The 25,368-nt window shown below is 36.7% G+C and overlaps 3 protein-coding genes across 6 annotated transcripts; 2 read left to right on the top strand and 1 right to left on the bottom strand.

Annotated features, from left to right (window-relative positions):
- The first annotated feature begins 101 nt into the window (after positions 1-101).
- Positions 102-18,005, top strand: LOC149725412 (bile acid-sensitive ion channel-like). Of its 3 annotated transcripts, XM_089892501.1 has the most exons (12): positions 102-623; positions 12,256-12,383; positions 12,754-12,915; positions 13,273-13,350; positions 13,747-13,915; positions 14,537-14,653; positions 14,986-15,135; positions 15,537-15,637; positions 15,923-16,035; positions 16,630-16,776; positions 17,089-17,253; positions 17,611-18,005. In XM_089892501.1, the coding sequence occupies exons 2-12, from the start codon at positions 12,292-12,294 to the stop codon at positions 17,817-17,819; spliced, it is 1,503 nt and encodes a 500-aa protein (XP_089748627.1). In that variant the 5' UTR covers positions 102-623; positions 12,256-12,291; the 3' UTR covers positions 17,820-18,005. The 3 variants fall into 3 exon arrangements, with proteins under 3 accessions (XP_089748627.1, XP_089748628.1, XP_089748626.1); XM_089892502.1 differs by lacking the exon at positions 102-623 and having other exon boundaries at positions 10,550-12,383; positions 17,116-17,253; XM_089892500.1 differs by lacking the exon at positions 102-623 and having other exon boundaries at positions 10,550-12,383.
- On the bottom strand, positions 620-10,550 carry LOC149725413 (bile acid-sensitive ion channel-like). Of its 2 annotated transcripts, none has more exons than XM_089892498.1 (12): positions 10,411-10,550; positions 8,149-8,310; positions 7,820-7,897; positions 7,338-7,506; positions 4,479-4,598; positions 3,864-4,013; positions 3,467-3,567; positions 3,010-3,122; positions 2,805-2,966; positions 2,360-2,518; positions 1,568-1,692; positions 620-1,019 (listed from the first exon to the last, which is right to left on the bottom strand). In XM_089892498.1, exons 1-12 carry the CDS (start codon positions 10,506-10,508, stop codon positions 840-842), a joined length of 1,617 nt encoding a protein of 538 aa, XP_089748624.1. In that variant the 5' UTR covers positions 10,509-10,550; the 3' UTR covers positions 620-839. The 2 variants fall into 2 exon arrangements, with proteins under 2 accessions (XP_089748624.1, XP_089748625.1); XM_089892499.1 differs by having other exon boundaries at positions 2,805-2,951.
- Positions 18,006-18,151: 146 nt separating the features above from the next.
- Positions 18,152-25,207, top strand: LOC149725411 (galactosylceramide sulfotransferase-like). Its single transcript, XM_089892528.1, has 6 exons — positions 18,152-21,252; positions 21,741-21,801; positions 22,023-22,252; positions 22,525-22,733; positions 23,033-23,196; positions 23,924-25,207. The coding sequence occupies exons 1-6, from the start codon at positions 21,131-21,133 to the stop codon at positions 24,350-24,352; spliced, it is 1,215 nt and encodes a 404-aa protein (XP_089748654.1). The 5' UTR covers positions 18,152-21,130; the 3' UTR covers positions 24,353-25,207.
- Positions 25,208-25,368: the final 161 nt, after the last annotated feature.

Raw genomic sequence — 25,368 nt, 5'->3', positions numbered from 1 at the left:
CATAAAAGCCGTTTAATTTTCCGCAATGTAGGTAAAGCCGTTAAGAGTTTTTATAACCAACGAAATGCCGTTGCGCTGGTTTACATCTGGTAATAGTAAACGATGCACGGCATGGTATGTGGTAAGTACGTGTGCTTAACAACAATGTAGACCTCTTTACTACGATCTTAACCCCTGACTTAATCTTATTTCCCTCTTATTATGCGCATCTGTCCTACAGCTGCTGCCAAAAATAAAGTTCAAATGCTCGGGTTGGAAGACATACACAGAGTGTTTAAAGTACGGGTCTTACTGTAGGACTTTGCCCATATAGAATAGCGTGTAGTGAAATTACATCGAGGTTCTGCACATTTTTAGTAGGCGCATATTAGAGAGGGGTATTATCCGTCCATAAGTTTTAGCGTGTGTGGGCAGCAGAAGGATGCGGACCTCTCTCGTAGAAGAAAGGGTTAAGATATTGATACAGCACGTAACACGAACATGACGGCCAGTTTTTTTCTGTAACTTGAAGGTTGACGCAGTACGAGTGCGACGACGTATAGCGGTGGTTATGCGCTCGTAGTGGAACCAAAGGGTACCAGGTTCGATGATCGTTGCAGGTACGGAAACGTCTGAGTGACTCGGTAAGAGTTTTATGTATTGCTACTGTTCTATTTGTAACGCAATAATAACTGAACATTTAAAACAATAGTTATAAATAAGTACGACAAACAATTGCATTAGAATAGACGAAGTTTGTGACGTTGTAAAAAGTTTTGTAGATGATTTTCAACCAGAATAGCAACTTGAAGTAATACATTATGCCTGGTAGCAACATCATCATCTGCAATATAAACACTTCACATTTCACTTATATGCAATCCTTTTTCTGATTTCTCTTCTCGGTGAGGTTTAGGAATTTCTTTGTTACATTTTTCCCTTTCAATAACTTGCCTCTGCATGACCAATACCTTGGATAGTTGACTTGTTAACACACTTTGTAATTTGTTCTCTTGAGCAAGATTCTTCCATTTAAGAACCTGAGGGAAATGAATGTGGTTATAACTTTCTACATCGCGTGTTTAAAGTTAAGTGGTAATGGACCAACTCTGGTCTATCCCAAGGTTCCATGATGTGTCTCACTGTTGAACCTCATGGTTTCAGAACAGAATGGGTGATACTATTGCAGCCATGGAGGCATTAAAACTGACTGTTATTACAAAACAACTTTCAAGTATCGACTTCACAATTATCCCATATTTTCTCATCGTGTTTCAACAATTAACAAAGCTCTTTCATAGTCGTGTAGATGCAGTTATGTGATTTTGTAAACGTTCTTAGTTTGCTATTGAATAGGGCAAGTAAAGAGAATTACAAGACGAACCATCTTACCCCGACCTACCCTCTTACCAACTGCACACACATTCAACAAACAAGTTCAACACAACTAAACGGCAACCAAACCAGGCAAGGGCACTTTAAGGGTACAAAGACAGCAATATAACCAAACATATACCACACACTACACACCATACCCCATCTTATCAAGTGTAAACACATTCAACCACACACAACTAAGCCACCTTACCACTGGCACAATAGTTGTTCTCAACCTCCACCATCGGTGCATTACTTGGAAGAAAAGTTGAACAAACTCGCTCACGGTTACCAAGCTGATGCCAAGCCATAGACCAAGTAGACCTCCCATGTCACCTGGGTTAATAATGTTAGAATATTAGTTGTATTCTGTATAGGTGAGGTTCTGTGGTAAGGCACGCTATAGGACCTGGGACTTAGACCAGGGTTGGCTTATTACCCCAACATTGCATATGCACATTCTATTTTATATGGGTGAGGTCCTACAGTGAGGCACGCCATGGGACCTGGGATTTAGGCCAGGGTTGGCTTATTACCTAAGCATTGTATATGCACATTCTATTCTATATGGGTGAGGTCCTATAGTGAGGCACGCCATGATACTTGAGATTTAGACCAGAGTTGGCCCATTACCCCAACATTGTATATGCACATTCTATTCTATATGGGTTAGGTCCTATAGTGAGGCACGCCATGGGACCTGGGATTTAGGCCAGAGTTGGCCCATTACCCCAACATTGTATATGCATATTCTATTCTATATGGGTGATGTCCTACAGTGGACCTGGGGTTTAGACTAAAATTGGTTCAATTCCTCAATAGCAAAGGTGCTACCACTCACTGGGTTGGAGCAATGCATGGTAAGTTTCTTGCCCAAAGTTTGACACAACTACTATTGTGGGCTATAGGTTCTATGAAAACACATGTTACAACGACTCGCTGCCCACTATGCGAGAATAAATAAGTTACAGAGCCATCACCTCCACTATGATAAACCACTTACTCATCAAACTAATCTCTGTCACGGCTTTAGATTGTTTCATGCGAACATAGCTTAATGAATCATAGAATATATCCAGCATTAAGTGGTTTTCCCGGTACTTGCGCAAGTTTTTCCGATCAGGGTCGATCTCATCCACATCTATTATCTCCACAGCTTTTCCTGTGTTATATATATGGCTTGTAATCTTTGTAAATCTGTGCATATATAGAAAATTGGTAATGTTCACCCATATATCACCCAGGTAATGTTCTCCCATATCACCCCCCCCTCACCCATATAGAATAGAATGTGCATATACAATTTTGGGGTAATGGGACAACTCTGGTCTAAATTTGGTTCCATGGCGTGCTACAATGCAGGACCCATATAGATTAGAAATACGAATACACTTAAGACTGTTGTTCCCACCATGCGAGGATAAATAAGTTCCATCGATTCAACTTACGTTCATCCTCCCCAGCGTGCAGAGCAAAGAATTCTCCGACCTCAATGCTTGGGAAGGTAGAGTAGCTTGTGCTGCTGTCGTACACAACAAAGTTGCACGGTTCAACACACTCGCATGTTCGCAGGGAAAACTTAGTCGAGAAAACCGCTGTAAGAGTAAAAGCTAAACGGTATTTTGATAATCAATATATTCATAACATTATTACCATCAGCGCTTCCCGAACAATTCAAGATATTAAGTGCGTCACATTCAGGCACGTTTGCCATGTTTAACGCCCAGTAAGGTTTACATCCACACTTGGAGTAAACGTATTCCGCCCTGTAAGATGTATATAGTAACAGTGTGTATAGTACGTAGGGCAAGGTGTAAGGCCTTATATAGTAATGGTGTATGAATGTATATAATAGGTAGGTAAGGTCTGTTTATGAATATATAAAATATGTTAAGGTAAGATGTCACTTCATTCCCATTGGCAGCCATTGTTTGGGGGTAATAGGTCACTTCTGGCTTAAAACCTTCCATTTGGTAGTAAACAAAGAATATTTAAAGAATAATATAACCAAATCATGATTATAAAAGAGCTTTGTTGATTGTTAGTAATAAAATATGGGATATTTTTTTCCAAAGGTATCTACCACACAGCACTATATCATCCTAATCACCTGCATTCCCTTAAACAACCAGCTGTGCTGTAATGATCATGGTGGAGAAGTGTCTTTGTTTTCTCACTGCATACACCCCATGGTTTATACATTAGGATTCTCTGCATTAAAATATATTTATAATACTATTATAGTAGGTATATAATACTGTGGAGTAAGATAGACACCGTTAACACATAATATCCCAGTTTCTTAATATGCAGAGCTATAGATATAGTGTCGTGGGGTAGAATGAGTACCGTTAACACATAATATCCGTATTACCTAATTGTATTTTTAACAATTAAAAATGATCTTTTGTGCTATTGTATGAAAAAGAAAAGTGTTTAGGTCTCCTCATAAAGTAATAGTTTAACCTTTATAATAACGCATATATAGCAATATAAAACATGCGTACCTCTGTTTTCCTGATCACGATATGCGCACCAAACCCGCTCGGAACCCCAATCCCATAGTTCTGTACCTCTGATGGGTCGTTGTGGTTGTGGACATGAACTTTCACCCCAGCGTTAGGGTTGCCATATTTAGGGTGCTCGCTGTAGCGTTTCTGGGGTGTAGTAAGTTTAATACTGAGTGTGTTAGATGATGAAATGTAGTTTAAGGAGGTAAGTTGGGTACTGTTGGCACTTTCAGGGTGATTACACTGCTTTGGTATAACAGGCAACTCTTAGGCAACTGTTCCTTTGTTGTGTCCCATCACATGACCACCTATATATAATTTTAGCAATGGTTTCTTACACCTTATATGTTTACAACGCACTTAGATGCTATGGGTCTGTTTTCGGAACACCAAATTTATCATAGCGCAAATTTCAGCAACTTTACACAACATTGTTGTTATTTTTTATAAATTATTATCAACTAGTAAAAGTTTTACAACAGATGGTAGGAGGACTTCTGCTTCACCCATATTATCCCATATGGCCGTACTCCAATATGTTTGATACAGGACCATTATTAAAATAATAAGGAAGTGAATTCCAGTTAAACAAGAACCCTCTACTTATATTACCTGGTCAATATTTAAATGCACAACAAGTCCATGGCCGCTTCCTGGTACATTCTGGTACATTGATTCATTGGAGGTGAAAGTGTAACAGAGGCCCATGGGGGTCACTACTTGGGTGAAATTCTAAAGGATATTAAAGTGGGAATATTGATACATGGGTGTCTTCTTATACATCAGACATACATGGTGTATTCATAACCTCATACTAACTGTCGAGTTATTACATGGGTGTCTTCTTATACACCAGACACACACGGACACGGTGTATTCATACACCTCATGCTCACTGTCGAGTCATAACATGGGTGTCTTCTTATACACCAGACACACATGGTGTATTCATACACCTCATGCTCACTGTCGAGTTATTACATGGGTGTCTTCTTATACACCAGACACACATGGTGTATTCATACACCTCATGCTCACTGTCGAGTTATAACACGGGTGTTTTCTTATACACCAGACACACATGGTGTATTCATGCACCTCATGCTCACTGTTGAGGTATAACATGAGTGTCTTCTTATACACCAGACACACATGGTGTATTCATACACCTCATGCTCACTGTCGAGTTATTACATGGGTGTCTTCTTATACACCAGACACACATGGTGTATTCATACACCTCATGCTCACTGTCGAGTTATAACACGGGTGTTTTCTTATACACCAGACACACATGGTGTATTCATGCACCGCATGCTCACTGTTGAGGTATAACATGAGTGTCTTCTTATACACCAGACACACATGGTGTATTCATACACCTCATACTTGCTTTCGAGTTATAACATGGGTGTCTTCTTATACACCAGACACACATTGTGTATTCATACACCTCATGCTCACTGTCGAGTTATAACACGGGTGTCTTCTTATACACCAGACACACATGGTGTATTTATACACCTCATGCTCACTGTCGAGTTATAACACAGGTGTCTTCTTATACACCAAACAAAGGATTGTGTATTCATACACCTCATGCTCACTGTCGAGTTATAACACGGGTGTCTTCTTATACACCAAACACACATTGTGTATTCATACACCTCATGCTCACTGTCGAGTTATAACATGAGTGTCTTCTTATACACCAGACATACATTGTGTATTCATACACCTCATGCTCATTGTCGGGTTATAACATGAGTGTCTTCTTATACACCAGACATACATTGTGTATTCATACACCTCATGCTCACTGTCGAGTTATAACATGGGTGTCTTCTTATACACCAGACACACATTGTGTATTCATACACCTCATGCTCACTGTCGAGTTATAACACGGGTGTTTTCTTATACACCAGACACACATGGTGTATTCATGCACCGCATGCTCACTGTTGAGGTATAACATGAGTGTCTTCTTATACACCAGACACACATGGTGTATTCATACACCTCATGCTCACTGTCGAGTTATAACACGGGTGTCTTCTTATACACCAGACACACATGGTGTATTTATACACCTCATGCTCACTGTCGAGTTATAACACAGGTGTCTTCTTATACACCAAACAAAGGATTGTGTATTCATACACCTCATGCTCACTGTCGAGTTATAACACGGGTGTCTTCTTATACACCAAACACACATTGTGTATTCATACACCTCATGCTCACTGTCGAGTTATAACATGAGTGTCTTCTTATACACCAGACATACATTGTGTATTCATACACCTCATGCTCATTGTCGGGTTATAACATGAGTGTCTTCTTATACACCAGACATACATTGTGTATTCATACACCTCATGCTCACTGTCGAGTTATAACATGGGTGTCTTCTTATACACCAGACACACATGGTGTATTTATACACCTCATGCTCACTGTCGAGTTATAACACAGGTGTCTTCTTATACACCAAACACACATTGTGTATTCATACACCTCATGCTCACTGTCGAGTTATAACACGGGTGTCTTCTTATACACCAAACACACATTGTGTATTCATACACCTCATGCTCACTGTCGAGTTATAACACGGGTGTCTTCTTATACACCAAACACACATTGTGTATTCATACACCTCATGCTCACTGTCGAGTTATAACACAGGTGTCTTCTTATACACCAAACACACATTGTGTATTCATACACCTCATGCTCACTGTCGAGTTATAACACGGGTGTCTTCTTATACACCAAACACACATGGTGTATTCATACACCTCATGCTCACTGTCGAGTTGTAACATGGGTGACTTCTTATACACCAAACACACATTGTGTATTCATACACCTCATGCTCACTGTCGAGTTATAACATGAGTGTCTTCTTATACACCAGACATACATTGTGTATTCATACACCTCATGCTCATTGTCGGGTTATAACATGAGTGTCTTCTTATACACCAGACATACATTGTGGATTTATACACCTCATGCTCACTGTCGAGTTATAACATGGGTGTCTTCTTATACACCAGACACACATGGTGTATTTATACACCTCATGCTCACTGTCGAGTTATAACACAGGTGTCTTCTTATACACCAAACACACATTGTGTATTCATACACCTCATGCTCACTGTCGAGTTATAACACGGGTGTCTTCTTATACACCAAACACACATTGTGTATTCATACACCTCGTGCTTACTATCGAGTTACAACATGGGTGTCTTCTTATACACCAAACACACATGGTGTATTCATACACCTCATGCTTACTGTCAAGTTATAACATGGGTGTCTTCTTATACACCAAACACACATGGTGTATTCATACACCTCATGCTCACTGTCAAGTTATAACATGGGTGTCTTCTTATACACCAAACACACATGGTGTATTCATACACCTCATGCTCACTGTCCCACCATGCTCACCTGTATAGAACACGGTTTTTGCCTGAACGTACAATGTGACAATGTTGTTTCATTTAAAGTCCAACCCTTTAATAGTATCTCATCACTTAAATAGAATTTATCAATCCCTCTCTTGTTAAGTTTCTCATAATAAAGTTCCACTTCACGTCTCCACCAGTTGTCAAACTTACTGCAAATGTATTTATGTGAAAACAAAACAAGTTGTATACAACATGTGTTATGCCAAGAGTGCATGGAGATTCAGTCTTGATGCTACCATTGTGGGCGTATGTGTCTTTGTGCAAACACTTAAACGCAATTGCTACAACCCACTTGTCACTAATGGGTTGTGTAAATTGTCAGACAATCACCCACAAAGTTACATACATGGTAACTCGTACGCAGGCACGAGCACCCGTGGTATAACGACTGTCGTTGCCCCGCCAGCTACCACACAAAGACACCCCACCCACTCACACAAACAAGCAGCCACACATTCTCACCTTTGTTTATAAGGAGACGATGCCCTTATCAACGCATCAACCGTTTCCAACTCTAACTTATCATCAATGCCAAAGAATCTGTTTAATATAAACATTATTGAATGAAATCATCTCAAACTCTTGACTTGGCCATACACTGAATAATTTGTCAGATAAAACGTTTATGTAAGAATTTTTTTACCAGGGGGAAAAAGCTAAAGGCGGAAAAATTTATTATTGTAAAGGCAAAGACCAAAGTGTGAAGAGAACATAGGCCTATTTTTTACCAGAAGAGCTATTTCTAATATTGGTAGCATGAACAGCAACAGAATTATTGTTCAACAAGTTACCTGTTAATATTACAGATAGTAACAGCAGGAAAAGGCAACTCTGACGTGTACATTTCTTGGATATCAGTCGAGGTTTTGTAGCTTAAATATTCCTGCACTGCTTGTGTAAGTTGCCATGTTGCTCCACCACATAAACCAGATACCATCATAAACCATAAGCATCTGGGACCAATGGGTTAGGTTAGGTTATTTTGTTTGCAAATATAGTATGGACTATGGATAATATCATTTATTATCGTTATAACTAGGGTGTTCTGTTCCATACACCTCGTGCCTGCTTATGAGTTACCACGTATGTAACTTATTTATCCTCGCATGGCGGGGTAACGACAGTCGTTATAACACGGTTGTTCTGTTCCATACACCTCATGTCCGCTTACAAGTTACCACGTATGTAACTTATTTATCCTCGCATGACGGGACAATGACATTTGTTAGAACAGAGATGTTCTGTTTCATACACCTCGTGCCCGCTTACGAGTTACCATGTGTGTAACTTTGTGGGTGATTGTTTTTATGTGTGGCTGAAAATTTAGACAACCCTTTAGTTTAGTTGTATCTTGCCCACGGATGCTCTGTTTTACAAAGCAACCCAACCATATGTCTTAAACAAGATATGCAATATTGCCAGGTGAATAAACAGAGTGACACTTTGTAAAAAACATGACCCCTACCCTTGGCGTTTCATGCATAAACATCATAAAGTACCGAGTATATGACGAAGTATATGACGAAGTATATGACGAAGGATATGACGAAACCGCTTTATTAATTTTAATAAGGTTGTGTTTACAATATCGTTTCAAACAAGAAAATGTTGTTAAGAAACACCACACTGGCACATTACAAGCTGAATGCAGATTATAATAAAGATAACTTGTGTTTTTCACCCTACAGATGGTAACCAAGATCAAATTACTTGAATAATTTATCGCAGGTATAAAAATAACATATTTTGGTTTAACATTTCAATTTAACGAGCGTTATTTACTCATTGCATGTTGAATTTGGTGCAATTTGATTTTGGGAAGTTGAGCAACTCTGGTCTAAATCCCAGATCCCATGGCGTGCCCCAATGTAGGACCTCACCCATATAGAATAGAATGTGCATGTACAATGTTGGGGTAATGGGCCAACTCTGGTCCAAATCCCAGGTCCCATGGCATGCCTCACTGTAGGACCTCACCCATATAGAATAGAATGTGCATGTACAATGTTGGGGTAATGGGCCAACTTTGGTCTAAATCCCAGGTCCCATGGCGTGCCTCACTGTAGGACCTCACCCATATAGAATAGAATGTGCATGTACAATGTTGGGGTAATGGGCCAACTTTGGTCTAAATCCCAGGTCCCATGGCGTGCCTCACTGTAGGACCTCACCCATATAGAATAGAATGTGCATAAAAAATTGTATGGTACACAATTTCCTAAACGTTTAGAAAAAACAGCTATGATTAAGGGTGTATGAAACAAAAAACCCATATCGATCTTAATTTTACCCGTTATGCGGATAATTAAGCAACAATCATATTCTTATGGGATATTGTTAAACATTCAGCAATATATTTGCTTTTAATAAATTTGCGGGTGATATTTCCGAAAGTTCAATTCTCTTTACAACGTTGTTTTAATTATTCAAGAGAACTGATTTAAAAATAAACCGAATAAATCACCTTTAAAAATAAATTAGGAATTGTTTCAAATTTAAAATGCACTGTTGTTGGTTGAATAGATATGACACATACAATGTGTGTTTTAGTATGAAATACATAACTTCAAAGGCCTATGAATTACAAGTAAAATACTTTATAAAGTCAGTAATTGGTGTAGCTTGGCCAGGCAGGATAAATAAACAGGTACCAACCACAATTTTAAGATTAAGATGTAAATCTACTAAATATTTTAACAGATATTATAGGAATCCTAAAATTATAGAGTATATAACTACTTGAATAATATCCAACAAAACTACATGGTTAAGTTATACCTAGCTACAAATGTTATCATTATATATCTATCCTTATAATAATTACCTTTATTCTTTTTTATTTATTTTTATAATAAGTATATGTTTATTATTTTATATTATTCATATTATGTATAGATATATTTAGTATTTTATATTAGACTGTATTATTTATGCCTATCTTTATAATAAGAATACCTTTGATTATTTTTCGCGATGTTTAAAAATTTAAAGTTCCAGTTGATTTATCTCAGAAAGTGAAAATTTCATCCCATTAATAATTAATATCCTCACACCTGTAGATTGTTTTCCTCTTGGTTTGTAGAATTTGTGAGAGTCCATGGCAGGTGGTGCGTTGCGCAAACTCATAGATTAAGTCGCTTAAAGAACTCATGACTTCCAGATTAGGTCAGCACTAATTACTGGAGGTTGGAACCTGTAACAGGATTGAGGATGGTATTGCTATAGTTGGCCGGAATAAAACCTTAAATTGTTGACAGAAAAAATTGCAGCTAATTTTTCGGTATAGTGTTTGGCATCAAGCTTTACATAGTTATAAATGAACGAATGAAACTTATTTATCCTCGCATGACGGGCATTAACAGCTGTTATAACACAGATGTTCTGTTTTATACACCTTATAAAAACATATTACCTTAAAATCAGATTTATATTATGGCTGACAGAAACAGCTACAAAAACATTTTTATTTTTTGCTTGTGGAAATAATTTCTAAATACAGGAAAACCTGGCATAAACCTATACTGATAAAATAGCATTGAATAGAAAATAAAACATTAGCAAAATCTTATATTTTATGCTAGAAGATCATTCATTACAAAACCCTGTACCTACCAACAACATCATACCTGTCAAGCTTAGTTAAAATTTCTGTTGTAGTTATATTGCGGTTTAAAGCAAGGTAGTTATATACCATAATTTTCTTCAATTATTCATATCATTTGAATGGTAATTAAAGACCGCCTATTTTAAGTTCTTATAGCTGACAAAGGGACAATGTATTGCATTAAATATGCAGGATTAAGTTGGCTGCTGTATGGCTGGCGTATCTTATGTATTTGGCAAGTCAGGGAACTTGTTTAATACTTTAACAACAAAACTTTTTAAGTAATAAGTTTCGGTGATGGGTATTTTCAGGAACCGCAAGAATTTCATTATTATTTGGTGGTTGACGTTATTTACACCTCATGCTCGCTCTCAAGCGCCAAATTCATGCCACTGGGTTTGCTTTGTAAGATTAATATTGCTGAGTGTTTATAACCAGAGTTTTTAAGCTTAAAGCCAGGTAGATAAAACAGTTGGTATATTTGTGAGTTTGTGACATTTTATATTTAACTTTTTTTCCATATGGGTGAGGTTCTACCGCAAGGCATAAGAGGACTTTTCGATATATTTGATATTTTGAAGTTCTATGGCAGGGCACATTAGGAGACCTTGGATTAGTACAGAGTTGGCTCATTATACTAATTATTGAACTTAATTGGGATTTTAAATAAAGCTGCAAAAAAGCAAATAAAATTGTTTTAAATTTAACAACTTTGAAATTCAATTGTTTTTAACTTTTTACGTGGTTATAATTACTGAAATGATTTATTCAAAGGTGGCACGCTTACCAAGACAATTAGTGCAACTTAACTGATTGTTTTCAGTTATTTAGTTACAGGTTTCAATTAATATTAATGAGCAAAGTCAAGCAAGATAAAAGATTTTAATCTCTTTTATAAATTATTCTTTTCAACTTTTTCTTGAAGGTAATTGTTCATCAGTTTAAAATGCAGCTTTTGTTCAAATCGCATCACAATAGACTTGTAAGGTCAAAGATAATGTATTGTGATGTCACATAGAATAGAAAGAACTAGAACTACAGTGAATTCTACAATTATTTAAAAGGCTCCTTGGGTTCGTAGGAAAAAAAACAGATTTCAATTATGAAATTTTAAAATAGTGAAACTTTATCCAGGGTAAAATCAAAAACAAAAGATGTTTTGTCTTTTTATATACCATTTAAACTTTTTAAAAAGTGTTTTAAAATGAAAAACCTTAGTAATGCAAGTTAATCATAATTCATTGTTTGGTAAATGTTAATTAAATAAATTGGGAAAAAACTTTTGCTTTTTTAGATATTGGTTTTTGCTCTATTGTGTTTTATCATAAAAATGTCGATTGCAAAATTATTTCGAAGATTTTCTCAACAAACCACCTGCCACGGGCTGTCACAAGTGACGAGCAACAACCGACGGTGTATAAGGTAAGTGGCAAGTATAAGGTAAGTAACTATTATTATAGTAAGTGAAATATTATTTATTGTGTCAGGTTGTGTCAGGTAACATGGCTTAGTGGTTAGGTGCATAGTAACTGGAGGATACCGGGTTCAATGCTCGACACTGAGAGTTGTAAGTCCGTCAGTCTTTGGGCAAGACACTTAATGGACACTGCCACAATTGTCACTAATGAGTTGTAGCACCCTGGGTGTAGGGGTAATGGGCTCTAGCTTATATCCCAACACTTTGAGTACAGAATACCTTCATACACCTCAAATTAAACTAACCACAGTGTAACAAAAGCAACCAAAAATAGCTGCATACACATCATGTTAAACTAACCTTTTATTCCCACAGAGTTGTTTGGTTCATTGTAGTGGTCCTGATGACAGGGGGGCTGGTGTGGCAAGTTACCACCAAAGTATTGGAATATACAAAGTATTCATCAAGCACGCAACTACACGAGGAGTTTATGTCGGTGCTCAAGTTCCCTGCTGTTACAATCTGTAATTTAAACAGGTAGGGTAACATTACTGTCATAATTCATAACTTATTTACATGTATACACTGGCTTTAAAGTATTCGCACTGGCGTACAGGGATTTCTAGAGCAACTACATTTTAAAAATTAAACAAGTTGTTCTTTTGACATAACTTTACATTTATAAATTGCAAGCTTAAAAAACACTCAATACTGGTAATGTATTTTACAACATCGCCATAATACCGCCACACCCAGAAGGTCGTGGATCTCACTGACAAAGTTCATAGGCCCCCAATAATAGAGATTGTATAATAGTCCTATGGCAGAGTACACCAGGAGGCCTAGTGGTGTGCCTAAGCCACCACAAAGTATTAACCAAATATTCCTCTTCAGGTTTTTCTCCATTAAGTCAAAGTTGGAACTTGAAGCAGTTGATGCTTTGATACGAGCTTCTTCCCCATTTAAAGATAGGTTCGTATGTTTAGTAGTTTAGTAGTAAATAGATCATGTTTTTATTTTATTTTTGTATCCCAAGACAGGCTTGTACATTTAGTAGGTTGGGGTAAGATGGGACATTTATTATCCCATTTGGTAGCAAACAAGGAATATTTATAGACTTATATACCTGTATTCTCACTATTCTAAAGGAGCACAATTAGGAAACATGGGTGTCAGATGCTAACGTATCCTATCTTGCCCAAAGAGCTACTGCTGTTTATTAGATAGTCAGCTGGTTCTAATGTTGCCAGCTATTTTTTGTTCGTCACTACTATGCATGTCTCTTGAAATTGACCAAGCATGGAGCATGGAGCATGGAAATAGACTTTATACATTAAGTCCACCAACCCCAGCTTCCATATATTACAGTGAAAACGACGAATGGTGGTCGGCCGAGGTCCAGAAGTTTTACGAAGATTTAGAGAAACGTGGATTGTCCTCGTTTTATTTGGGGGAGGAGGTTTTATCAAAGGGATGGAAACTCAACAGTTCAACATTAAGACATTGTACATTTCAACAGAAGCCGTGCTCATATGAAGTAAGGCTGTTGGTACGGTTGTAAGGCCTCACTAACAGAATGTGCATATACAATGTTGGGGTAATGGGCCAACTCTGGTCTAAATCCCAGGTCCCATGACATGCCTTACTGTAGGACCTCACCCATATAGAATAGAATGTGCATTTACAGTGTTGGGGTAATGGGCCAACTCTGGTCTAAATCCCAGGTCCCATGACATGCCTTACTGTAGGACCTCACCCATATAGAATAGAATGTGCATATACAATGTTGGGGTAATGGACCAACTCCGGTCTAAATCCCAGGTCCAGTGGCATGCCTTACTGTAGGACCTCACCCATATAGAATAGAATGTGCATATACAATGTTGGGGTAATGGGCCAACTCTGGTCTAAATCTTAGGTCCCATGGCATGCCTCACTGTAGGACCTCACTCATATAGAATAGAATGTGCATATACAATGTTGGGGTAATGGGCCAACACTGGCCTAAATCCCAGGTCCTCTGGTGTGCTTTGAGATCTTAATTATATAGAAAAATTACAAAGTAAGAGAAACTGGAATTGCTTTTATTTCACCCTGTTCTAACTATTGGCAATAGCATTCCTCTCGTTAGGTTAACAACATCAAACACTGTTAACAGAACTTTACCAAAGTTATAACACCAATGGGGATTTGTTATGAGTTTCGATCACAAGATGCAGTACAGAGCGTGCCAGGTGGTGGTCATGGGCTTATTGTATATCTGGATATTATGCAGGTGCTGCTATTTATGTGTATCTTCGCGTGGGGGGGAAACCACAGTTGTTATAACGCGGGTGTTGTTCTGTTTCATACACTTTGTGCCTTTCTTCTAAGTTACCCTGTATGTAACTTATTTATGCTTGCATGGCAGGGCAAGACAGTCGTTATAACACGAGTGTTCTGTTCCATACACCTCATTCCGCTTACAAGTTACCACATGTTTAACTTTGTGGATGTTTGTTTTAATGTATCGCTGATATATTGAAGACATGATACTGTTTTTACACGGGTCTCTCAGTTAAAAATTACCGGGCATGCAACCTTATGCATAATAGCATTCCACCGCAGGACCAATACAGTTCCCATCCTGTGTATGGCAACCCGTCAGCAGGGGTCAAGGTTCAAGTCCACGGTGTGGAAGAACCAGAAGAAGTAAAAAACTTTGGTGTCAACGTGGCTTCGGGGCATGGGGGACATATTGTACTTGGTCAAGTAGAGGTATATGTAGGTGTGCTTGCATTGGGTATAGTTTACAAGTAGGAATGAATATATTGAGAGTAACCCCTTAATGCCTTGAGTATATGTTTATTATATATGTTGTTGGCAGGTGTATGTGTTGTGTAATTGTGAAAGGAATCTTCTGGCCTATTTGTTTTTGTGATTTTAAAGGAGGGCCTTTTTTTCTATATTAGTGGGTGCCTAGCAAATATCAGTGGTTATGTCCAATGGATTCAACCAGTTATTTATAAGTGTCTTAACAAAGGACATAAACGCATACACTGGTGGCAGTATTGAGCCTTAAACCTGATAAAAGCAAGCGCACCATTATACTTGAGTTGCATAGCCATAGTGATATAGGAAGTTGCACAATCACTGTTATAATGTATTCTGTTAACCAGAGAAAACTAATGTACCCACCGTGGGGGATATGTTCACCTTCACTACCCATACTCAAGTATTATGATCACTACAGCACCTCTGCATGCAAGAAAGAATGCAGGTCTGTTAACTAATGAAACTAACTGTACAAGTAATCATTGGCTGGAACAATTGCCAGTAAATGTCGTACCAAGGGCACACTCACAATAGTAGCAGCAATAAGCTGTGAGTAAGGGCAAGCGCTGTAACTACTCTGCCACGACAGCGATCATAATATAACAAAGATAAACTGTAGATATTGAGAGCTTTAAGTTACGGCAAGAGTGACAATAACATTTACATGTATCCTGCAATGCACATGGTACATCATCACCACTTACTTGATATACAACCCATCCATTTACAGAATCAACCATATGATATCAGCATGCGGATGTCGGCCATATTGGGCAGTGCAAGTTGTCAATGCAAGTGAATGTGAAGCAAGAAGAATCCTCGATTGTGCTGGAGCTGCTGAAGGTGGGGGTCTGTAGTTAAAGTTTGTGGGTTATAATATGGTTTACAACAGTGACTTTACAGCATGAAATGAAATAAAAACTTTACAATAAAAAATCTAAACATGATTGAACCTGAACCCGAAGGTCGCTCTCCGCTTTACTGAATAAGTAAAAATCGATGTGAATCCTAAGACCCCTGATGCTTTAAATCTGTATAGCAACATGGTCTATGTTTTTTAGGCCATGATTGTGGGTTAAAACGGCATATGCAAATGCTAGTAAAGTTGTAACATACCAATATTGAGACTTGCTAAAAAAAGGTGTTGTTGCGAGACATATCAAGATAATGTCATAGCCAGAAAATAACTACTTCAAGATAGAAAAGCTGTGGTAACAAAAACTTGAATTAAAGTCATGATAAACCAAATTCACTGGTGTAAGATTGATTCGTAACTTGTTAGTAGAAAGGTGTAGAGAATACAATCAAGCTCATGCCAAAACATTGCTGGTTGAAATTGCACCAAGTATGTTTCTTCTTGATAATAGCAAAGATAATAACCACTTGTTCCTAATTATTGGCATATCGGCAGTAGTCTTGTTATAATCTCTGTTCTAGCTGACTTTGAGCGTAGCTTCACCATGGAGAAATGTGGATGTGTTGAACCTTGTGAGTTCACATCATACGATACTAAAGTCACATATTCAACTTTCCCAAGTATTGAAGTTGGGGAGCATTTCGCTAATGATCTTTATCATAATGAGTGTAAGATATTATTGTGTTTTGTAAGTGGAACCAATGTCATTTATTTATCCCCATATGTAATTGTGTGTTGTTTCATACACCTCGTGCACTGTTACCAACTTTGTGGGTGATTATTTTTCTGTATGGCTGACAATTCAGGCAACCCCTTAGTGACCACTGGGTTGAAACAAGTTCAAACATACAACCAAAACGGTAGCAGCATTAAACCTTGAACCGGGTACCCTCTGGTTACATAACGACCCGAAACCATTGCACCAAACCCCCAACCAACCCCCTACAAACCCAAGATACTGACTCGTGTTTTGTTTAAAGCTGGCATTCCCCATGTTGTGGTTTTAGACGTGGATAAAGTGGACCCGGGGTTGCAGAAGTTACGAAGATACCGTGACAATCACCTAATGCTCGATATCTACTTCGATTCACTCAGCTTTTCAAGGATCACACAATCTAAGGCAGTCACGGAAATCAGCCTTATGAGTGAGTTGCTGCTTTGTTGTGTATGGGTGAGGTCATACAGTGAGGCATGCCATGGAACCTGGGATTTAGACCAGAGTTGGCCCATTACCCCAACAATTGTATATGCACGTTCTATTCAACATAGATGAGGTTCTACAGTTTGGCGATCTATGGGACTTAGATAAATCCTAAGACCCCAGGTGCTACAACCCACATTAACTACTGGATAACAGCAATGTCCGTGTCATGTGGAACTACTGGCCACTTCATATTTTCAGTAGATCCAATTTTAACTTTCAACCAAATACTGCACCCGATTAAATACACAATATATTTTTAAACCATAGAAAGACCCAACTTAACCCTTTAAACTATTAGGTGACTTGGGTGGCCTCCTTGGCTTGTGGCTTGGCATCAGCCTTGTGACAATTGGCGAGTTTTTCCAACTTTTTGTCCAAATGACGAAGCACTGGTTGGATGGAAGCCACAAGCCCACAGTCGTGACAAGCATGGACGCCATGGAAAGGCGACAACCCTTACCAGTCACGGAGCAAATAACAAGTTTGCAAATGATGGACGAAACTTGAATTTTAAGAATTTCTATTTTAAATAATAACCTCCCAATATAGGTAGGGTAAGTGGGGACGTACCACAATATTTGGGGGATAATGAGTTAAAGTGATTTGGCCCAAATATTGTAACATGATCCCACCTTCCCCTCCATACATGCTACTGGGGCAGCATACTCGGACAAATATACGACATAAAACATACCAGGTTGACAAGACCGATTCTATGTATAATTCTAATTGCCAATAAAAAGAGAATCAAATTTCGGCAGATTTAAAACTATTATTCAATTATAAATAGAAACAAGACTTTGAAATAAAAGAACCAAACTCACAAACCTATAGATTAGAAATCATATAACTTAGTTGATTATTACATAACATTGTAATATGTAGCATTTGTTGAGTAACGTACATATTACACTAATCACACTTATATTCCATAGTATGATAAATAAATTACGAAATTTAGGTTGACGATCTTAAACTTGTCAATAAATGTTGCCAGTTGGAAGTAATTGACTTGAATATATTATGGGGTTGTTCTGAATGGTTGAGGTGTTATAGCGGGGCTTATTAGGAGTGTAAAGATTTAAGCCTCGGTTTTCCCTATTACTGCAAAAGGTTAGAAAAGCAGTTGCAATGGTTGAATAATGCAAGACCAGAAGAAGCAGGGGTTCAAATCCTACCTAGGGAAGCTGTAAATTCATTTTTTTTTCAAAAACTCGTTTTTTGGATTAAGTATTGAAATGATCTGAATGGACTTTGTTTACTCCACGGGTAGGACTTGAACCCTTGACCCTTTAGTTTATGGGTGAGTATATCTGGTTTAATTAGCCAGATAGAAGCAGTAAGCAGAATATGGCGGTATTTGTACTGTGTTGCACAAAGCCAGTGAATCATAGAAACCAGTTAACATTGTTACTTACAACCATAAGTTGAAACTTATTTAGCAAAGTAATGGCTGTTTATTTACTCAGCTAGTTTTAATACGGTATCCAACCAACCTATGATATATTTGACGTTCACACAACATGTGTAAACATACTTCAGAAAATTTCAATTTACTTTTCTCGGTGAAAAGGATTAAGTGATCAAATATCAAATACAAGCTTCTATTTGGGCAAGCTCAGTTTAATAAACTTAATATAAAAGTCCTATATGCTTTATTATTGGCCGTTTTATTTATAGACAAATAGTAAATGATTAGGTAATGAAACAAAAACTTATTTTTGGATGAAAAGATCCATTCATAAATACAAGTTTACAAAAATAAGAACAACTCTAATATTTACAGAGGCCTACCCATATAGGGTTGGAATTGATAAATGATTTGGCTCACTGCCCAATAACATGTGTTACTATTTGGTAAGGGTGCAACCACCTTTGAGGACAACTTTCTTAATATCTCAATGTCAGTTTAGGCGGTAACTTATAAAGCAAAGTAAATATATATTTATATATTGAATATTTATTTCATATTTTTGGTAGGAAGAATATATGGCAAACCATATGAGTGGTAACAACAAGAGGAAAGATAGAATTCTCCAAATCCCAATAGACTTCAAGTTTGAAGTATCGGTCACATTGAACGACTATTATGAACTATTTAAGGTTTTGTAAGTACTTGTATGTATATACTTATATATAGGGATCGATGTTAAAGCAGCTTATATAGGTTATAATATAAGATAGATAAGGGTAGTAGAGCACGATTATGGAGGAAACCTAAATATATTCTGTTGTATTTGTACATGTTATCAATTATCATAAAACAGGTTTTTAACAATATGTTGATTAATGATGCAATCCAGCTCTAAGTTTAATTGATTTCATAAAAATTTATGCACGACACAAATTAACTTTGAGCAAAATTTAGAAGATGTTTTACTTTACATGCCAGCGATATCACGGCCATGTTTGATATTTTCCCATATGTTATGTGGTAAAGTATATATATATTTATCTGCTGGTATATTTAAACAGCAAATCAATATAGATACGGGAAGAAGTGTTTAAGAAGAGTCCTCAATACGTAGGCACATGGTGTCTGCATGGGACGTTATTGACAGACCTTCTGAAATATGTTGGGTTTAAATACCCAGAGTATAAATTAAGTATTCGCTAAAAATAACTTATTACAAGAGTTGCATATAATTATAATGACTGAAAGATGCTACAACAGGGTCTTACAACTTGCTGAAACACTTGGTGTATTTCTTAGCACTGGCCTATTTATTAACAACTTATATAACCAACGCAAAAGATGATGTGTTAATTTAAACATTATCATGTAACTGCAATGTGGGATGGGAATAACCCAGGTCCTGCACATAATGTTAACCGTAGTGTAGTTTATTTAATATAATTACAACATAAACACTCAATGTCTGGTTAGTGTAACATTTGATAGGCCACTAACTGGACTATTCAAAAACTTTTTTTTATGCCCTCGTTTTTATGTGAGTATAGTTTTATGCATATCATTATTTAACGAGTGTCGCTTTGCCTTTTCCCAAATTTTGTGCTCGTGCATAAATAGTCTTTACCATTAGCTTATTAGAAAAATGGTCGCCTAATTTGTTAAAGATTCAGGAATTTTAAGATTTTATATTTAAAGCCTGCGGGGTAAAAACAAAAGAGAAAGGAATAAACAGAAAAACAACACTTGTTATAAATAAAAACGCTGCGGGTAAAAAATATGGATAAAAATATTATTTTAATGCTAACCTTGCTAAGACAACTTGTCCGTCGGAACCAACAGACAGTAAATGTCACAAGTTAATATTAATAGATAAAATACACAAGTTATATAGACAGTATAACCACAGTATTATATTAATAAACTATCGTTGTATAGTTTTATGTATATAGTAAACATTGGCCTGTCAGTTAAAAGGCCTTTAAACATAAGATATTGTCACAGCCAACACAGGGTGTGAAAGGAGAAGTTTATTGACAGGATATTGGATGTAGATTTGATCATTGGGATTATTCTATTAACAATGGTGGGATTAAGTGACATGACTTTATAAGTGAACATTGCAATCAAGTAATAGTTAATGGTAGAAGTGTATATCAAATGTACAATGCAGATGATTATCTAAAAAAAAGCTTTTTTTTGTAGTGAAATATTTTAAAAAATGAGTTTTTTCAACTTAAAATTTGGTTGAAAAAACAAAAATTCTAAAATCAAAATGTAAAATGTTTTGATCAAACAGAATTTAAATAAGGTGTATTGTTTGGCATGCATAGCGTTTGCACAGGTTATGTGCCATCATAGTTAGTTAATATTAAATCAAACCTTATACACACAACAGCGTAATCATATGCTTGTTGCATTAGTTGCAAATATGAGAAGGAAATTAACTATCCTAGTTTTTATATTTGGGTTCGGATTCGGTTCATGGGTTTTGATCGGGAAAATAAACACAATCTATCAACAAAGCAAGTAAGTGATGCGTTTCAGGGTATTGTTTAATGCTTATGCAATGGATAAGCAATTTATTATTTTTAACTAAACATTTGTAAAGAATTCATTTTATTTTTAAAGGACAAAACAGTTTAAACGATTACTCATTGTAGTTTATATATTTGATTTATTTGTTACTATAAAAATACCTTTGTTTTAGTAATGGGTTTGTTAATGTAAAATAATGGGCCACCTCTGGCCTATATCCAAGGTCCCTGGACGTGTTTCGCATTTAGGACTTCACCCATATAGAATATTCTTTATTTATTCAAAATAGGACGATAAAGAGGTATGAAAACATGAACCATCTTACCCCAACCTACTGTAATTATATAACAACTTAACAAGTGAAGTGACAACTAGACAGTGGAAACTTTGGTCCGAATGTTAACATTATTATGTGGGTTGCCAGCCTGCTGGTATATTGCTTGGTTGATTTTCCTAATCTACTGATAATGTATCTATAGGGTGGAAACATGGAAGAATAAACTCCCTAAGACAAAGGAACCAACATACAAAGCCCCTGAGGTGGACGTGCAATGAATGTTTGTCTACACCAGTGTTGACCAAATATTTTCAAATTTTCACAGTTTCACAATTGCTTTAACATTTTTATAAACAAGGATTACTTTTATACAATAAAACTGACCCACCTTACAAAACTAAACCCATTACAAGTTACATTTAAATACAGCAATGTTGCCTACCAACCTTTCCACCCAGTGTTTGTAATATAACTCTTATCACAGAAATCATGTGAGCCAATCACGAAAATCATGTTCATGAAGACTCACAAAACAGCCAGCACGACGGTAATGAATATAATTGAACGATACGCTGTGAAACATAACCTCACTATAGCGCTACCTAACGGAGGGAATGCCGACCAGTTCGACTACCCAAACCCCTTTCATGAACGAATGGTTTTCCCATTGTTACACGGGCAAGATCGTTATGATGTCATATGCCACCATATGAGGTAAGAATGGGTATTGTATTGCAATCAATAGAACATGCACTGTCAGTCTGTCACAATATATAGGTATTTAACCAAATTTTGTTGATGTTGCTACTAAGTACTAAGCATAAGTAATGGTTAAAATTATTGTACCAAAATTCCATCGGAAATCTGGTTAAAAGTACATCTTTTTCTGGTAGGTTTTTTTTTTTTATTCCTTTATACCTGTTAGCAACTGAATAATGGTTTAATTGTATATTGGATTGAAGGAATTCAAACTTTTTTTATTCTAGATTCAACTCACAGCAAGTTAATAAAATATTGCCGCGTCATGTTGCAAAATACGTGACAATCCTACGCGAGCCGGGGAAAATGTTTGAATCGATATTCGATTATTTTTATGAGCTTGTGGATTTTTTTCACAACGTTCCTTCAAGTTCGAGGGAAAACTTGGAGATTTGGTTGGACGATGCGCCAAGCCGTATTAACCGGGGTGGGAAAGGTATGGAGGAATGAACATATTTATCCTTGCGTACAGGGGTGACTTAAGTTAAGATGGATATAAATGCTGCTACTATTGTACGGCACTGCAGGAGTTAAGAGTGTTCACCTTGTAACTGTGTTGGGCAAGACACATTAACAACAGTTTCTCCAACCCAGGGGTTACTGGTGGAGAGAAGGGTTGTAAAAAAATAGCAATGTCTACAATGATAGCAGCATCCAGTCTCAAACCCAGTATCCTCTTGCTCTAGTTAGAGGTAAGCACTCATCCATATAGTAATACTTATATTTTCTAACTAGGAGGTTTCTGGTTTATCGGGAAAAACCTTGAGTATCATGATCTGGGGTTTTCAAATATGAATGAACAGGCAAAATACTTGAAACTGGCGGCCGAAAGAATTGAACAAGAGTTTGATCTTGTTATGATATCTGACCATTTCATGGAGTCACTTATTTTACTTAAGGTGGGTCAAGAGGCTTAGGCTTTTAAGGTTTAAGTCAAGAGAGTTTGGAGGTATAAGAGACAAAGGAATCTAGGAGTTGAACCAGAGTTTCATTAGTTATGTAATTGCATAATGTAACGAGAAGACTTGAAAATTGGAAGTAAAATTAAATCGACTACGAGCGTGTGATCAAAAAGAAATTGTAAACGGCACCAACAAAGTTACTGTTTGTTGTACAGGCTATGTATTTAGATTTATCCAAACATCCTGAAGGTTTTGATACAAAAACAACCCTACGGTCCCAAACCACAAACTCGTATATTACACCAGAATCTAGACACCTTGAAACCAGGATGTTCGCGCCTTTACCAAACATCACAGGCTTGGCCTATGTGTATATATATATATATTATATATTTACACAAGATATTTAATGACACGTACCTTTCCATGTAGATCCAACTCCATAACCATAGTTTAGCATGTTTGCCAAAGCTGTAGGTCGTCTTGTTTAATCTACTGCTGTCTTTGTGTGCATGAATGTAGATATCAGTTTATCACATGCAAGTTACCAACGGAAATCATATGTACACTAATTAAAAATTCCCTGAAATATAACAAACAGTTAAAGCGTTGAGACTAAAGGGCTTAAAATCCTGACTAGTCGTATATCTTTTGCAGTGTTGCCTAGTTTTAATGTAACGTACATATACTTAAAATTCTAACTCTAATTAATGTTTATTTATAGGACTTAATGTGCTGGGACCTTAAAGATGTCGTTTCTTTGAAATTAAATTCTAGAAAAAGCAAAAGTCCGGAACAACCAGAGCAATTAAGACGGAAAATCCGAAACTGGAATAAAGCAGACGCATTCCTGTTCGATCACTTTAACGCCACCTTATGGAGAAAGGTTGAGGCGTTTGGCCACCAGAGGATGGCGCAAGAGATCGCGGAATTAAAAAGATTAAACGGGGAGTTTTTTAAAGAATGTGTGAATGACACTGGCGTTGTAGGAGGCAAAAATAAACTGTTTAATCCAAATGGGAGACTAGATTTAAAAGCATACGCGCCAAAAAACAATGTCTCACAAATGTGCCAGCTGGCCACTATGGGTACTTTACAAATCTCCGCAAAATTAAGAGATAACTATTTAAGGCAAAAACAATTATTAGATTAACATTATTTTATCACTTTTAGATATGCTGTGATTTTTGTAGTTTTTGTAGTGTTAAACAGAGCAATTATATTTCATTTGCAATGAATTAGGAACATACTTGGGCGTGGTTGTGTACACAATACAGCACCAAAGCTATTCGAAATACAATTACCTCATGCTTGATATCTACTTTGATTCACTCAGCTTTTCAAGGATCACACAATCTAAGGCGGTGACCGAAATCCCTTATGCCTTATGAGTGAGTTGCTGCATTGTTGTATATGGGTGAGGTCTTACAGTGAGGCAAGCCATGGAACCTGGGATATAACCAGAGTTGTCACATTACCCCAACATTGTTTATGCACATTCTAAGGAATAAACAGAAAAAGGACATAAATAAAAACGCTGGTGGTAAATATATGAATGGAAATAATACTTTATCGTTAAAGCATATTCCCAACAGACAGTAATTTTTTATTATAAAAAGGACCCTGGGCTTTATCTTTACAGTTTTAGTAGGTTTAGTTCCCATACTTGTATGCTGCACAGGGAATGATTGAAAAATGTTTCAAAAATCAGGATTTGCACCAAAAAATATTATTTCGCCAAATTTTGAACATGAGAAATTGAACCTGTTCTGATTAATCTGAACATTGTTTGCAATCATTTGATATCCTACATTTTTTTAATAAACAGGAAGTGAATCATCTTTAAGACACAGTGAACCTTCAAAGACATTTCCAGGATGATTTTATAATTTCCAAGATGATTTTCGTTATTAAATTTCATATTTGTTTTTATTGTTGGTTTTATTGCAGAAATAACAGTCCAAGAGTTAGAAACCTTACCAAACTAAATAAATTTTGGTCCCACAGCCATTAGTATGTGGTTTAGAATCGACATATTGAAGGTTTTTGTAATTTTTTCCCTATATGATGCAAGTAACTTTAACAATCATACATTAAAAAGAAGGTTTTTACATACTGATGAAGTTCGTAATACATTATATTTTATTATTTTTCTTCTTTTCTGAAAAA

This window comes from Ciona robusta, chromosome 14 (assembly GCF_009617815.1).
Source record: "Ciona robusta chromosome 14, ASM961781v2".
Classification (NCBI taxonomy): domain Eukaryota; kingdom Metazoa; phylum Chordata; class Ascidiacea; order Phlebobranchia; family Cionidae; genus Ciona; species Ciona robusta.
This window is presented reverse-complemented; position numbering and strand designations above follow the sequence as displayed.

Bases quoted from the DNA above. Each gene is read 5' to 3' on its own strand.
- LOC149725411 (XM_089892528.1), top strand. From the start codon at position 21,131: ATGCTTGTTGCATTAGTTGCAAATATGAGAAGGAAATTAACTATCCTA. The intron at 21,802-22,022 runs GTGGACGTGCAA...CTCTTATCACAG, and splicing joins CAACATACAAAGCCCCTGAG to AAATCATGTGAGCCAATCAC. The intron at 23,197-23,923 runs GTGGGTCAAGAG...GTTTATTTATAG, and splicing joins AGTCACTTATTTTACTTAAG to GACTTAATGTGCTGGGACCT.
- LOC149725412 (XM_089892501.1), top strand. From the start codon at position 12,292: ATGTCGATTGCAAAATTATTTCGAAGATTTTCTCAACAAACCACCTGC. The intron at 15,136-15,536 runs GTATATGTAGGT...TCTGTTAACCAG, and splicing joins TTGTACTTGGTCAAGTAGAG to AGAAAACTAATGTACCCACC. The intron at 16,777-17,088 runs GTAAGATATTAT...TTTTGTTTAAAG, and splicing joins TGATCTTTATCATAATGAGT to CTGGCATTCCCCATGTTGTG.
- LOC149725413 (XM_089892498.1), bottom strand. From the start codon at position 10,508: ATGAGTTCTTTAAGCGACTTAATCTATGAGTTTGCGCAACGCACCACC. The intron at 4,014-4,478 runs GTAATATAAGTA...ACTACACCCCAG, and splicing joins TGCATTTAAATATTGACCAG to AAACGCTACAGCGAGCACCC. The intron at 1,020-1,567 runs GTAAGGTGGCTT...CATTTCCCTCAG, and splicing joins GAACAACTATTGTGCCAGTG to GTTCTTAAATGGAAGAATCT.